Here is a 16,582-nt window from a genome sequence, read left to right as displayed (position 1 = left end):
TTGGTCTTTGCAGGAAGCAAGGGCTGCTATTGAATACTGGAGCAGAAGGCTCTCCTACTGCCAAAACCAAGTTCAGGATGAATGCTGGCCCACTGGGCAGCAGGATGCAGATCTGTTCTCCTCACTATGTAGTGGGGCAGCTGGCAGTAGATCTCAGCAGCACGGCTAAACTGAACTTTTTCAACCCTAACCTAGTGCAAAAAAAAATATTAAAAAATAAATAGCAATCCAGGGCTCAGCTGTACAGATGCAAAATATTGAGTGTTTAATTTAGGGTTCATATCGCAAGGCTTTTCAGGGATGAAGCTGATTGTGCCCTCTGGGCCTCCAGGTGCCAGCTATTTCTTGAGCAGAACTTAAACAAGAACTTATAACTTGAGCAGGCTAAAAAGGAATACTGTACCTTTCAGTAACATCCCATCAAGCTCAACACACAGTAGCTTTACACTCTTTGTCCCACACCTTATAAAGGAAAAGCCACCACCACAAGGCTAAATGAATGTACACATGCTATTATTGCAAATGGAGCAGCAAAACCTTGGCAATTTGATTTGTGTGGATTTGTTTTTCTTCCCAGTAAATGCAGCACTTGAGCTCCTGAAAACCCAGCTTCCGATAGGTTTGTTCCAGCTTTAAACACATTAAACATCTCAATGTAAGACTATTTAATTCAAGAATCTAAATGCAAGCAAACCTGTTTTGCTGTGAGCATTTTTGTAGAAGTGAAAAGGGGAGTTTGTTTTTTAAAAGAAATCATAATACAGTGATGAAAGAGTTAAGAATGCAAGAATTCAGACATTCTGTGGAGGGTTTCTAAGAGGTCCATAAAAAAAAGGAGCAAACAGATCCATACAACAGGAGACAGCAGGAGAGACAGGTTTTTTGACATATTCAACCAATCCCTCCTTTTTTGCTGGACTTCTGCTAGATTACTGCTGCTCCTTTCTGGCCTGAGTTGGCAGGGCAGTTACAGGGGCACAGAGGGAACAGGTCACGACTCCTCATTGCCAGAATCATCATCATCATAACAGTCGGCATCCTCCTCCTCCTCATCTTCATCATCAATGTCATCATCATATAAGTCGTCATAAAGCAAATCTGAACTGTTGTCACTGGAAGGCACTTTAGTTTTGATGCAGTATTCTGCCAGCGTAGTGGGGACCTTCACGCCATCCTTCTCTGCCTCGACTTTGGTAGCTAACACTTGTTTCCTGTGGGGAGGAATCATAGAATCATAGAATCACCAGGTTGGAAGAGACCCACCGGATCATCGAGTCCAACCATTCCTATCAAACACTAAACCATGCCGCTTAGCACCTCATCCACCCGTCCCTTAAACCCCTCCAGGGAAGGTGAAACAACCCCCTCCCTGGGCAGCCTGTTCCAGTGCCCAATGACCCTTTCTGTGAAGAATTTTTTCCTAATGTCCAGCCTAAACCTCCCCTGGCGGAGCTTGAGGCCATTCCCTCTTGTCCTGTCCCCTGTCACTTGGGAGAAGAGGCCAGCACCCTCCTCTCTACAATCTCCTTTCAGGTAGTTGTAGAGAGCAATGAGGTCTCCCCTCAGCCTCCTCTTCTCCAGGCTAAACAACCCCAGCTCTCTCAGCTGTTCCTCATAAGGCCTGTTCTCCAGCCCCCTCACCAGCTTCGTTGCCCTTCTCTGGACTCGCTCCAGAGCCTCAACATCGTCTTGTGGTGAGGGGCCCAGAAGTGAACACAGTATTCGAGGAGCGGTCTCACCAGTGCTGAGTACAGAGGGAGAATAACCTCCCTGGACCTGCTGGTCACGCCGTTTCTGATACAAGCCAAGATGCCATTGGCCTTCTTGGCCACCTGGGCACACTGCTGGCTCATGTTCAGTCGGCTGTCAACCAACACCCCCAGGTCCCTCTCCTCCAGGCAGCTTTCTAGACAGACTTCTCCTAGTCTGTAGCACTGCATAGGGTTGTTGTGCCCCAAGTGCAGGACCCAGCATTTGGCCTTGTTAAACCTCATGCCATTGGACTCAGCCCAGCGGTCCAGCCTGTTCAGATCCCTTTGCAGAGCCTCCCTACCCTCCAGCAGATCGACACTTCCACCCAGCTTAGTGTCGTCCGCAAACTTGCTAAGGGTGCACTCAATGCCTTCATCCAGGTCATTGATAAAGACATTGAACAGGGCTGGACCCAGCACTGAGACCTGGGGAACCCCACTTGTCACTGGCCTCCAGCTGGATTTCACACCATTTCCCACCACTCTCTGGGCCCGGCCATCCAACCAGTTTTCCACCCAGGAGAGTGTGCGCCTGTCCAGGCCAGAGGTGACAGTTTCTCAAGCAGAACACTGTGAGAAACTGTGTCAAAGGCTTTACTGAAGTCCAGGAAGACCACATCCACAGCCTTTCCCTCGTCCAGCAGCCGAGTCACTTGGTCATAGAAGGCAATCAGGTCAGTCTGGCAAGACCTGCCTTTTGTGAACCCATGTTGACTGGGCCTGATCACCTGGTTCTCTTGCATGTGCTTCATGATAGCACTCAAGATCACCTGCTCCATGACTTTCCCTGGCAATGAGGTCAGACTGACAGGCCTGTAGTTTCCTGGGTCCTCCCTGCAACCCTTCTTGTAGATGGGCACAACATCAGCCAGCCTCCAGTCCAGTGGGACTTCCCCAGTCTTCCAGGACTGCTGGAAGATGATGGAAAGGGGTTTGGCCAGCACATCCGCCAGCTCCTTCAATACCCTAGGGTGAATCCCATCCAGCCCCATAGACTTGTGAGTGTCCAGTCGGGCTAGCAAGGCTCTGACCACCTCCTCTTGGATCACGGGAGCCTCATTATGCTCCTCTAGCTCCTGGGTTTGTACACAGACGGAACGACCCTCCTTACAACTAAAGACTGAGGCAAAGAAGGCATTAAGTACCTCAGCCTTGTCCTCATCCCCTGTCACTGTTGTTCCTTCTGCATCCAATAGGGACTGTATGGTCTCCCTAGTCCTCCTTTTATTATTTATATATTTGTAGAAAGATTTTTTGTTATCTTTCACAGACTTGGCCAATCTGATTTCTAGCTGAGCCTTAGCCCTCCTGATTTTTTCCCTACACAATCTCACTTCCCTCCTGTAGTCCTCCCAAGAGGCCTGTCCCCTCTTCCAGAGCCCATAAACATTTCTCTTCTTTTTGATATCACTCAAGATCTCTCCATTCAACCAAGCTGGCTTTCTCCCCTGCCGGCTTTTTTTCCGGAACATGGGGATGGCTTTCTCCTGAGCTGCTAGGATTTCCTTTTTGAAGAGCTCCCTGCCCTCCTGGGCTCCCTTGCCCTTGAGTACTGTCTCCCATGAGACTTCGCCAACCAGCCTTCTGAAGAGTTCAAAGTCTGCCCTCTGGAAATTTAATGCTACTGTCCTACTAACCACCCTCTTCACTTCACCTAGAACAGAAAACCTTATCATCTCACGATCACTTTGTCCTAGGCGTCCACCTACTGCCACATCCCCCACAAGGCCTTCTCTGTTCACAAACAGCAGGTCCAGGAGGACACCCTCCCTTGTTGGTTCATTCACCAGCTGTGCAAGGAAGTTGTCTTCCACACACTCCAGGAACCTCCTAGACTGCTTCCTTTCTGCTCTATTGTACTTCCAGCAGATATCAGGCAGATTGAAGTCTCCCACAAGAACAAGAGGCATTGATCTAGAGATTAACCCCAGCTGTTTATAGAAGAGCTCATCAGCTGCTTCTCCTTGGCTGGGTGGTCTGTAACAGACTCCCATCACAAAATCTACCTTCTTATGGGCTCCTCTGATTTTAACCCACAGGCACTCAACCTCCTGATCGCCACAATCCATCTCAACGGAGTCCAAGTCCTGCCTTACAAAGAGGGCTACCCCGCCTCCTTTCCTACCCTTCCTATCCCGCCTGAAGAGCTTGAGGAGGACACAGCAGTGTGAGCAGGGCTGCATGCTGGCAGCAGCATGGCTTAACACCCCATCTGCCAGACCCACCCTCCCAGCAGCTAAGTCAGGAGAGCTGATGTTTGGCTGAATGATGATCAAGACTGAACAGTGCTTCCAGTTAATCAAACCCAGCTTTGCAAACACTTGCTAAATCCCACTGATGTTCCTCTAAATTGAAGGGACAAACTTATGATTCATGAGAGCATTAAGCACAGAATTAGTAGAATGCAGTCAGTCTGAATCACATCTCGAGCAACACAGGCAGCACTCAAAGGCAAGTGGGGACTTTAGCTGGAATTTACTAGCAGCCAGTAGGTTTTGCAGAGCATCATCCCAGAGTAGTCTGAAAAAAAGATCAATTTAAAGACAGATCAGCCTGGTCTTCCTGCTCCAGAAGTTTGCACTGCTCCTGTGTGCTGAAAAACCTAGAGGGACCAGAAGTGTGGACTTGGAATAAAACTATAAAATTAATTTCTAAAGCAGCAACCACAGCAAGAAGCTGGTCGTACAGCATCACACAAGGCAAAACCTACCTTATGATTTCAGCATATTCCTTGTCTTTTCCTTTACTGTCCCTCCATTTCCTGAACATGACTGAGGCATCCACATTGGCAGGAGAGAATGTGTTGGGCTCATTAAGCAAAGAGATTACACTCAGTAAGATAGTCCTGAAAAAGGTAACCACAACAGCAGAGTCAGAGCTAACATATTCATGGATTCTGGATGCTGACAACTTTACATGATGCATCAGAAACTTGTTTAAAGTCAAAACTCAAGCTAAGGATAACAGTTGAAGTGATAGCAGATATTTATGAACTTCAGGCCCCAGCCATCAGCATAGGGAAGATGACAATACAAGGTCCTCAAGGACCTAGTCTGACTACAGATCATCGTATCTGTGCCATGCTTGTGAAGGGATGCAGCTAAAGCTCAGATCAGACCCAAACTCAGCTTGTCCACACCACTCATGTATGGTGCAGAATGGAAACCAGCTTGGTGAACTGCTCCTGGTGATATTTGGTGTTCCATCAGAAACCTGCCCCCTGCATAGGCAGGGGGACCACCATGACCCAAGACCATGAGATGAGGCTGCATTGCCTTCCCTGCCCCACTGTCTGTGAGAAGGTTAGAGCTATGGCTGGGTCTCTCCCCTCCTCAGCTCATGCACAGCTAAGGCTGCTTGAACAGTACACTGGCACAGCAAGGTGAAGACAAGGCAGATGTTTTTCAATACCCAGGCAAGCCACCAAGGGTCCAGCAGGATTCAGCTACTGGTACTAAGCAAATCCAGCATGAACCAAACATGTAACCCCCGGCAGAGTGCCTTCCTGGATTTCTAGCAGCATACAGAACTGCTAGCTGCTCCACTCTGTTGGCATTTACCAGAACAAACACCACCTCTCTCACCCAGACCCTTCTCTTGCATTTCCTACAACCCTTTGCACTTCAAAGATTCATCCCTTCACTGCTCACACAGTGCCACAACCAGCACAAAAGTCAACAGCAAGTCACATCAGGCAGGTCTACACATCCAAACACCTGGCTGTAGCTACAACTGCAATAGTTTCATGTGTCCAAGGTGGTCCTGCTGACAACACCTTTCAATTTAAATGGAAAGGAAAAACAAGAAACAAGGAATAAGCCTTGAAATACAGCAGTACATAGCAACTGCTTTGCAGACTTGAATAAAAGGAGACTACAGCCCCAGCTGTACTTGCGATGATTTAGAGGCACATTCAGAGCAGTGTGTACTGAACACATCTACCAGATCATACTGCTGGGATACAATTCCAGGAAATGCTTGGTCATTTGGATGCTGAGTTTCTTGAAAACTTTTGAAACTAAACCCTTGTGCCTGAACAGACTGTTCAGCATAGCTATCAGGAGAGACTTCTACAGTTTATTCTTCAAATTATATAATTCAGGAGGAAAAGAGAACAGCAGCTCTAGAAAAAACTGTCTAGTCAGACTGGAATGATGGGCAGAAGAGAAATAGTCTTCTACTTCATCACAAGAATTAATTTAAAAGCCTTTGGTTCTCAACAAACAGACTGTAAAGCCAGCATGTCAGCTCCAGCATCATTGCAGTCTAGGGAAGGTTGAGGACAGGAACTCGTGTCTGGATTTAGCATCTGCTCTACCACAATTCCATCAACAAAGTGAGAAGCAGATTTCCACTGTGGTGCCCCAGACTCCAAAGTCACTGCAAAGCTACTTAAATACACCAAGTCAACTGTCTATTAGAGGTGAGGCTCTCTGAACTCCCCATTCCCAAACAGTACATCAGATCAGCTCCATCACTGCCAATACCTTAAGAGCTGGACAGTCTGCTCTAACTCCAACCTTCCTGATATGGATAAGAAAGTGAACAAAGTACACTAACAAAAAGGGGACTCAGCACATGGGATCTGACAGGACCAAAACCACAAAAAGAAGTTGAACCACATGTGACTGCAAACATCCTTAGCATCGGATATGAACTACACCAGACTGGATACAGCCTGACCTTCTGCAATATTGTCAGGGATTTGTTTCTGCCTTGGGTGAGGTTGGTCTAGCATGTTGTTTCATGCAAGCTTTTTGCATGACAAGTGGGGATTTCAGTCCTGCTTTCTTACACCCCCCACCCTATTCTGGGGAACAGTTGGATTGTCAGTTGCCAGTCACTTAGCTCTAAGTGTTTATGGTGGTGTTGTCTTTAGGAGTGAGTCCCTCTGCATCCCTTTATCAGTAAAGGAGAGAAGCCAGCAGAGACTCAAGGTATCAGACCTGTTAAATGCCTTTTTCTTTCATAAGGCTCAGACACAGATGAATTTCACTCAAATCAGACATTACCTCTGGTATCCAGTGATAGGATGCATGGGAATGATTCAAAGCTGTGCCAGGGAAGGTTTAAACTGGACATTAGGAAGCATTTCTTTACCAAGTGGGTGGTCAAACACTGGAACAGGCTTCTTAGAGAGGTGGTCAATGCCCCTGTCAGTGTTTAAGAGGCATTTGGACAATGCCCTTAATAACATGTTTTAACTTTTGGTCAGCCCTGAAGTGGTCAGGCAGTTGGACTAAGATGACTGTTGTAGGACCCTTCCAACTGAACTATTCTATTACGTAGCTTGTCTGGGGCTCCCAACCAGCATATCCTGTTATTTACTGTGTTGAAAAGTTTGGTTTTTTTTTTAATTCCAGCTAGTATCTACACTGTAGCCTCTCAGAGCCACCTTTAGAGGTAGATATAAATTTGTCCTAGCACATTATTGTTCTCCAATATAAAGCAAGAGGTCTGGCTTAGGCTGTACTGAAAGTAATGTTAGATCTAGGCAGTTTCTGCAACCAGCTCAATGCACTAAAGCAGCCAAAAAAAAAAAAGCCAACAAAACCAGGCATCTTTAGGAAACAAAGCAATAGTGAGATGATGCATCACCTATGTTTACAAGATACAGATGTACCAAGATCTTAAATACTGTGCTCAGTTCTGGCCTGTGCATCTCAGAAGACTGAGTGAGGCCAGGGGAGATATGGAGAAAGGGCAACTAAAATGATCAAAAGAGCCTCAACCCCTAAGCCCTGTCATCACTTCTTCAGCTTTCTGGGACTCAGAATGCAAGAAATGCAAGAATGCAAGAGCAGCTGATGAGCTCTTCTATAAACAGCTGGGGTTAATCTCTAGATCAATGCCTCTTGTTCTTGTGGGAGACTTCAATCTGCCTGATATCTGCTGGAAGTACAACAGAGCAGAAAGGAAGCAGTCTAGGAGGTTCCTGGAGTGCGTGGAAGACAACTTCCTTGCACAGCTGGTGAATGAACCAACAAGGGAGGGTGCCCTCCTGGACCTGCTGTTTGTGAACAGAGAAGGCCTTGTGGGGGATGTGGCAGTAGGTGGACGCCTAGGACAAAGTGATCATGAGATGATAGGGTTTTCTGTTCTAGGTGAAGTGAAGAGGGTGGTTAGTAGGACAGTAGCATTAAATTTCCAGAGGGCAGACTTTGATCTCTTCAGAAGGCTGGTTGGCGAAGTCTCATGGGAGACAGTACTCAAGGGCAAGGGAGCCCAGGAGGGCTGGGAGCTCTTCAAAAAGGAAATCCTAGCAGCTCAGGAGAAAGCCATCCCCATGTTCCGGAAAAAAAGCCGGCAGGGGAGAAAGCCAGCTTGGTTGAATGGAGAGATCTTGAGTGATATCAAGAGGAAGAGAAATGTTTATGGGCTCTGGAAGAGGGGACAGGCCTCTTGGGAGGACTACAGGAGGGAAGTGAGATTGTGTAGGGAAAAAATCAGGAGGGCTAAGGCTCAGCTAGAAATCAGATTGGCCAAGTCTGTGAAAGATAACAAAAAATCTTTCTACAAATATATAAATAATAAAAGGCGGACTAGGGAGACCATACAGTCCCTATTGGATGCAGAAGGAACAACAGTGACAGGGGATGAGGAAAAGGCTGAGGTACTTAATGCCTTCTTTGCCTCAGTCTTTAGTTGTAAGGAGGGTCGTTCCGTCTGTGTACAAACCCAGGAGCTAGAGGAGCATAATGAGGCTCCCGTGATCCAAGAGGAGGTGGTCAGAGCCTTGCTAGCCCGACTAGACACCCACAAGTCTATGGGGCTGGATGGGATTCACCCTAGGGTATTGAAGGAGCTGGCGGATGTGCTGGCCAAACCCCTTTCCATCATCTTCCAACAGTCCTGGAAGACTGGGGAAGTCCCACTGGACTGGAGGCTGGCTGATGTTGTGCCCATCTACAAAAAGGGCCGCAGGGAGGACCCAGGGAACTACAGGCCTGTCAGTCTGACCTCAGTGCCAGGGAAAGTCATGGAGCAGGTGATCTTGAGTGCTATCATGAAGCACATGCAAGAGAACCAGGTGATCAGGCCCAGTCAACATGGGTTCACAAAAGGCAGGTCTTGCCAAACTAACCTGATTGCCTTCTATGACCAAGTGACTCGGCTGCTGGACGAGGGAAAGGCTGTGGATGTGGTCTTCCTGGACTTCAGTAAAGCCTTTGACACAGTTTCTCACAGCGTTCTGCTTGAGAAACTGTCAGCCACTGGCCTGGAAAGGCGCACACTCTCCTGGGTGGAAAACTGGTTGGATGGCCGGGCCCAGAGAGTGGTGGGAAATGGTGTGAAATCCAGCTGGAGGCCAGTGACAAGTGGGGTTCCCCAGGTCTCAGTGCTGGGTCCAGCCCTGTTCAATGTCTTTATCAATGACCTGGACGAAGGCATTGAGTGCACCCTTAGCAAGTTTGCGGATGACACTAAGCTGGGTGGAAGTGTCGATCTGCTGGAGGGTAGGGAGGCTCTGCAAAGGGATCTGAACAGGCTGGACTGCTGGGCAGAGACCAGTGGCATGAGGTTTAACAAGGCCAAATGCCAGGTCCTGCACTTGGGGCACAACAACCCTATGCAGTGCTACAGACTAGGAGAAGTCTGTCTAGAAAGCTGCCTGGAGGAGAGGGACCTGGGGGTGTTGGTTGACAGCTGACTGAACATGAGCCAGCAGTGTGCCCAGGTGGCCAAGAAGGCCAATGGCATCTTGGCTTGTATCAGAAACGGTGTGACCAGCAGGTCCAGGGAGGTTATTCTCCCTCTGTACTCGGCACTGGTGAGACCGCTCCTCGAATACTGTGTTCACTTCTGGGCACCTCACCACAAGAAAGATGTTGAGGCTCTGGAGCGAGTCCAGAGAAGAGCAACCAAGCTGGTGAGGGGGCTGGAGAACAGGTCTTATGAGGAACAGCTGAGAGAGCTGGGGTTGTTTAGCCTGGAGAAGAGGAGGCTGAGGGGAGACCTCATTGCTCTCTATAACTACCTGAAAGGAGGTTGTAGAGAGGAGGGAGCTGGCTTCTTCTCCCAAGTGACAGGGGACAGGACAAGAGGGAATGGCCTCAATTTCCGCCTGGGGAGGTTTAGGCTGGACATTAGGAAAAAATTCTTCACAGAAAGGGTCATTGGGCACTGGAACAGGCTGCCCAGGGAGGGGGTTGATTCACCTTCCCTGGAGGTGTTTAAGGCCCGGGTGGACGAGGTGCTAAGGGGCATGGTTTAGTGTTTGATAGGAATGGTTGGACTCGATGATCCGGTGGGTCTCTTCCAACCTGGTTATTCTGTGATTCTGTGAAAAGCAGTGTTCTCTGCCACACAAATCACAGCTGCATTCCTTCACATCTTGCTGGATGTTTGCCATATTTACTTATACCTGCCTTATCTGGCTCTGAGTGATAGGAAAGTCCATATTGACTGTTTAAAAAAATTAATGAGCATGCTTGACGCCATAAGTGGTGGAAGCACAGATGCTCTCAAAGTGGAAGAATGACATCCCCCCCTTCAGACACTTCAACCACAGTTGTTTGTAGTAAACTGTCAATACTCAGTAGGATTTACAAAATTCAGCAGCTGAGGAAAAGCCCTAGGTTACACATGCAACTCACTACAACAAGCACCTTCAGCCCTGCTGCCTCCTATCTGTCACTCTGGAGCCTTGCAAAGCCAGATGAGAGCCCAGCAGGACACGTTTCTATTGCCAACATCACCCATTGGTCTAAGTGCCAGCAGGCTAACAGTTAAGGATGCACCACTTCTCTTGAGCCTTTTTAACCTCGAAGTAGCATGCTCCAGGAGGAACAGTTGTTATAATTTGTTAACTGCTACAGTTCCTAGTCTCCTGCCATGTTAGCTCTAGTTCAGCACTTTGCAGAGTGTGGGTGTTACAATCCTATTCCAATGGTCAAGAATCCAATAAGTCCCCCTTGCTAGATCTTTACTTTGACAAAGGCTCTTTTCAAATGAATTTCACAAAGCCAAGTTAGATGAAAGCAGAGTCAAACTATCAGACAACCCTTTTCACTGCATTCCCTCAGGTGTGCTGAAATCCCCAGCTGGGTTTATCAACTGATATTTCAAGTTGGGCAATCAACAACTAATAAATCACTTTGAAAGCAAGCATGATTCCCATATTATATACTAAAAATCTAGAGGCAATTATTTTAACTTTAATCTGATTCATTATCCAAATAAGAAGTTAGAACAGGAAATATCTCACTTCAAGGTTTTTCCACTACATCACCCACTACTCCTGCTGCACACATCACTGAGCTACTACTTGATATGAATTTTATCTGTTATTTATTGGCAGTGTCTTGTAATGAGAATGAAATTCAGCTGACCATTAAAAAAATGGACAGATTAGCCTTGAATTCCTCTGGTACTTAGTGATCCTTCAGTTTTTTTAGGAGGAAGAAAACTACCTGGCTAACTGCTCAAGATACCATGCTGCAAGATAGGAGACAAATAGTGGAAGGCAAACAGTAGGTTAGGATTATGCACAAAGTTACTTCTACTGGGCCCGAATAATCAAAAATGTTCTTTTCCACTAGTGGTATCTTGGAGGAGTTTGAAAAAACTAAGTGTAAGATAACATGGACTGAGAAAGGGTAGAACATTTAAGATAATTTGCTTTAAAAGCATGAAACCCCGTGAACAGGACAGAAGTGTCCACATTGTTAGCCCAGCACCAGGGGACACAGTATCTTCAGATAGCTTGGTAAGTCGGGTTCCCACCCAATTCAAGCCTGAAAGCCCACAAAGTCTTAAATTCCCTTCCAAATCTTTCCCAGCATAGGCCTTAGCCTTGGAGAGAGACAACAGGGCCTTTGAGGTCACTGTTGTATATCAGATTCACAGTTACCTGACATTTTGGGTAGGGTTCCACCTCTCAGATGGCAGCTCTCCACTTTGTGGGTCATCTACAGGTGGGTGAAGAATTGAAATACATACATCTCCATTCTGCAAGACAAACAAAAGTTGAGAATAGCCTGGCTTGATGCAGAGGTTTGATAGTCAGAGTGGTGGAGTTATGTTAGCTGCAGGAATTTTTGAATCAGCTGCAGGAATTTTTGAATCAAAGGCTTAAGCACTCTCTTCTAGCTCAGGTATCAAAACAATGATTCTCCTGGGACACAAGGAGGCTGAACAGATAGTGCAGGGCAGGGTTATGCCACTCTCCCAGGACACAGATGTTTTTCACTTGATGTTTCAAAGCAGGATGTATTTCCAGTGAAGCCTTCAGTGAGTCTCTTCCAGCATGCAAGAGGAAGAATATTTTGGCAGCATATAGAAGCCATACAGCTACATGATCCTCAATATGCATTTTACTCAGCAGTGTTATAGCCTGAATATAGATTTAAAGCTCCCTAATGCCTACCATTTATAAACACTTTAACCAGCCTGTAAAACCAATTCTACATCAGCAACAGCACTCCAAGACAATTACTTTGTAGGAGTGCTGTGGCAGTATTCACCACAGCTGATATTCTCCACAGACTGATGAGCCCTAATGCCTTACCACAGGATGGGGTGAAGATGCAAGGAGGGGCTCGAGACCAGCCAGCTGGCGTTGGCCTCCGCAGGTCCTCCTGGCTTGCTGCCTCAGATGACTTACGAGTTCCCAGAGGCAGCCCCACACCTTCAGGTGATACAGCCTCAGCTGACAGGCAGCATTCATGTTGTTCCTTGTTACCCTGACCCAAAGTACAAGTTGATGACGGGAACAAGAGAGAAGCTGCAGATCAGTTCTGTTTGAGACTGCAGGCTGGCAACCCCATGCACCTGGTCTCTGCTACATCCTCCAACACTGCTCGACACACAGGAGCCAGAACACAAAGCAGTGCTGCTCACAGCAACAGCATCCATGCCTTTGAGCCTGAGACAGCAATCACAGCTACAGATAGCAGCAGCTCACTTGAAGGTCCTCCCAAATATTTCAACTTGCCTTGATAAACAATGACATTTGTTTTATAGCCAAACGAGATCCTGCTTTGACATTGGAGGCTTGTGATCAGTATCCAGATTTCAGCAGCTCACTAACCCTGCCAAGTATGCTAATCTAGCAAGCTCTCGTCATTTTGAAGCAGGAGCTGCTGAATAACCAAGCATGAACTTGTTTGCTTGAACAGTTTGCCATAACAAGGCAGTTTCCTTTTTAGGACTCCAACAGGCTTGTGCAACATAGAAATATTTTTAATATCATTTTAAGGTGAAGTTAACCTTACTAATGTTAGATTATGTTCACAGGCTATTCTGGTTTTATTAATAATTTCCATGAGTTTATCCAGTTTTTCCTTCAAACATCTCCTGGGAGAATGCAGTGCTGGTGGCCAGCAGAAAATATCACAGGACTTGGGGGAAGTTCCTCAAGTGATCAGATCAGCAGCATACGGGCGAACAGGTATTTGGCAATATGACAATATAAAGGGAAGCAAGGATGTGAGAAGTTTCTGTCTTGCAACAATCAGTGTTACATGTTTGGTAATTCAAGCAGGGCAGCACTGCATTACAGAGTCTGGAAGGGTAAAGGTGTCATGGAGCCTGATGAGATCAGCACAAGGTTTTAGGGATCAGCATAGTCAAGAGGAGAGCCTTTCCCTACATATGCTTTTGAAAGATATAAACAAGGAGGGTGGGTTATTCATCTGCCAATGGGATATAGCCTATACTTCTATTAGGACTGAGAATTGTTATGTCAAAAATAAACAAGTGAATGCAGTTTTACCAAAATTCAACTAGACGACCCAAGTAAACTGGAAATGAGGAAACCGCCAAAGTTACTCAAGTCTCATTGGTTGAGATCTGGAATGTCAGCCCCAACTTCTCTATCTGGTCCAACCAGCAGATTCTGTACACTGCTACTTTCATCTTCTTTACACTGAAAGGAGTTGGGGTTTTTTTGTTTGGTCCCCTCCTCCCTCTTCCTGACAAACCCTCAAACCTCAAGTCCTTTGCTGATTTATTCTCAGTTTTATTTGGAGTAATTCAAGTGCCTTATCTTCGCTGCTTAAATGTCATTTCCAAAACGGCCTGAAAGCTGCTTCAGATTCATAGAATCATAGAATAGTTAGGGTTGGAAGGGACCTTAAAGATCATCTAGTTCCAACCCCCCTGCCATGGGCAGGGACATCCCACTAGATCAGGTTACCCAAGGCCCCATCCAACCTGGCCTTAAACACCTCCAGGGATGGGGCATCCACAACTTCACTTGGCACCTGTTCCAGTGTCTCACCACTCTCATGGTGAAGAAATTCTTCCTAATGTCTAGTCTCAGCTCTAAAAAATACTATGAACACAAAGCTGCAAGCTGGAGTATTTGAAGAGTACCCCCAAAATACACCCATCAAGTTTTGGGTTAGTTTCTCCTCCTACCTTCAGTTGTTTCTAGAACAAGTTTTTCATCTTTCCCACCAGGACTGGGAGAGGTCTTTTCCAAGACTCGTTTTGTACATACCATTTCAGTAACCATTTCCTACTCACCACCTGCAGGAGAATTTCTGGATTCAGAATCAACACCCACGGTATGGATCTGCAATAATCTGCAGGTCTCAAAGTTCTCTTTATTTTTAGATCAAACTCCCGTGTAACTGAAATAGAGTCTTAAAGAGAAACACCATCCTTGGCTACATGCAAGATTTTGTGCAGAGTCCAAAACTCAAGTCTGTCAGATGATTGATTTCAGGATGTCCCTGGGCTTAGGGTAATCCTCCTAAGCATCCAGTAATTAAAGGCGATTACTATCCTATTTTGCACTGAAGTTTGGAGAGGCTTTTGGCCATTTATTACTAAGCCATCAATGTAGGTTTTCACCATGACACTTGAAGCATGCTCATTCCAGGCTGGACGTTGAGGAGCAACAACTTGTTAGAAAAGGGCCTTCTAAACTCAAGGCATCAACTGAAGCCATCATTTTTTCACAGCAAGTGACATTCCTGCTTTGAAGTGGGACCAAAGGAAGCCTGCGGAACCTCTCATAGGAAGACCTGTGATAAAGTGACAGAGCTGCACCAACAGGAACATTCTGAAAGGCCTTCAGCTCCTCAAATTATTCAACCAGTAGTCCTAGCAGGCTGACACTTGTCTAGGATATCCAAAAGTTTAGCGAGAATTTGACTAGCCTCCACTAAAAGTCAGGTTTTAAGCCAAAACAGGCTTTCAGCTTTAAAAATACAGCTTTATGAAATTTGGTACTTTTGAATCAATTGCTTTTGAATCAATATAAAACAATTCCCCTTCTGGACATGCTATGTAGTTGTACCATGACCCAATTATGGACTTGACAGCACACAGCATTACCCTCTGAATGTGACCCATACACACAGTGAACAAAGGGCCACTTCAAACTGTCTAGGTATCTGTTCACTCTGGTCCCAGGGTGACTGGGCTGTGCATGACTCCTCCTGAAGCTGGACAACAGCCCAGCTCCAGTTCTTTCTGCAGTCAGAGCACCCCAAGTTCAAACCCCCTTCATTTGTAGGCTGCTGCAGAAGACTGGTTTCCATTATTTCTTGTCTCAGCAGAAGATTTTGTATGATATACTCAAATTAAAGTGTACTTGAACTGTGTACAATGACTAGTTGCCCAAGTACCACAGTAGGTTAAGACCCCATACGCCAGCCTTGATCTAAGAATCCCCTAAAGTTGCCAACACTCATGGCATGGCACTTCAGCTGGTGCTGCCTGCTGAACTTGCAGATATGAGAACGGCTCCATCCCTGCCTACAAGAATAGCATTTCCTACAACATTTAGATTTAACTGTTCAGCCATGAAGCTGACATTTAACACCAACAGCTAACCTCCTCGGTTATGGCTAGAGACATTTAGTACCTTTGATACTTCCAGAAGTTTAAGGAAGTAGAAAGCCTTCTCACATGTCTGAGAAAGTTCTTTAAAGTAGACCTTACCTCATAAATGTTGGGGTGCCACATTTTGGTCAGGAATCTGAAGGTAGGTGGTGAATATGGATAGTCAATAGGAAATTTAATGTGAGCCTGGAAAAAAAGCAAAATATTTTAGTTATCAAATAGAACAAAAAAGATCAACAAGCAACAGTGAAAAATTAGGAAAAAACCACCAATTTTAATTAAGGTCATTAAATTGTTACTTTTATATACATGTCCATGTGGCCCCAAAGCATAACTCTACACAATTTCTTATGAGCAAAACACTAACTGAACAAGAAAAACCTAAACACCAGGAATGACCTGGGCTGGTAATCCTCAGAAAACAAGCCAAATGGCATCTACCACATCCTAATTCAAGAAGCAACAACTGTTGTTAAACAGGGTAAAATAGATTTGAAAAGCTGTAACTCAAGATATTATTTCTGTCTTTTCTGGGTTCAGAAGCAGGCTAAAAATGTTTGCTAAGGTGAATAGAGCTGTTTTACATTTGCCAGTGCAAATATTTTGAGGTTTTTGCCATTTTTGTGAGAGTGTTAAGCTGATCCATCTACTTGTGTTCCTAATACTATATTTCTTGCCACTACAAGCATTTCCCAAGTCTGAACACCATCTGTGTCAGTTCATTAAATTGCACTGATTTATTAAACAAAATATTGATATGCGATGACAGCATTACTTTCCAGTGCCTCTGAGGTCAGCAGCCAGCTGTGGAGCAAGATTTTCAGAGCTGAGTCAGTTGCAGGAAGACTGCAGAGATCCCAGCACTGGATATTAACTTCTCTGCGCTTCCCTACCATTCACAGCAGTCAGAAAAGCCAGCCAGTAGGAAAGAGGGCTGAATCTGGACTGATTAAGTGCCAAAACCACTCCCCCCCTTCTGAAAGGGGAACTTGCTTGCTACGCTGTGGAAAGAAAACCCTTCCCTTAGCACTGCT

General features: G+C 45.9%; 1 protein-coding gene across 1 annotated transcript in view; it reads right to left on the bottom strand.

Moving 5' to 3' along the window:
* Positions 1-242: 242 nt before the first annotated feature.
* LOC138733835 (ubiquitin-conjugating enzyme E2 R2-like) overlaps positions 243-16,582 on the bottom strand; it is a 48,691-nt gene continuing 32,351 nt past the window's right edge. The window contains exons 2-5 of the mRNA XM_069881350.1: positions 15,648-15,734; positions 11,605-11,702; positions 4,462-4,596; positions 243-1,211 (exon numbers count right to left, since the gene is read on the bottom strand). Coding sequence (XP_069737451.1) covers positions 992-1,211; positions 4,462-4,596; positions 11,605-11,702; positions 15,648-15,734 — 540 coding nt within the window. The 3' untranslated portion in view covers positions 243-991. The remainder of the gene's footprint in view (positions 1,212-4,461; positions 4,597-11,604; positions 11,703-15,647; positions 15,735-16,582) is intronic.

This window comes from Phaenicophaeus curvirostris, assembly GCF_032191515.1.
Source record: "Phaenicophaeus curvirostris isolate KB17595 chromosome W unlocalized genomic scaffold, BPBGC_Pcur_1.0 scaffold_35, whole genome shotgun sequence".
NCBI lineage: Eukaryota > Metazoa > Chordata > Aves > Cuculiformes > Cuculidae > Phaenicophaeus > Phaenicophaeus curvirostris.
This window is presented reverse-complemented; position numbering and strand designations above follow the sequence as displayed.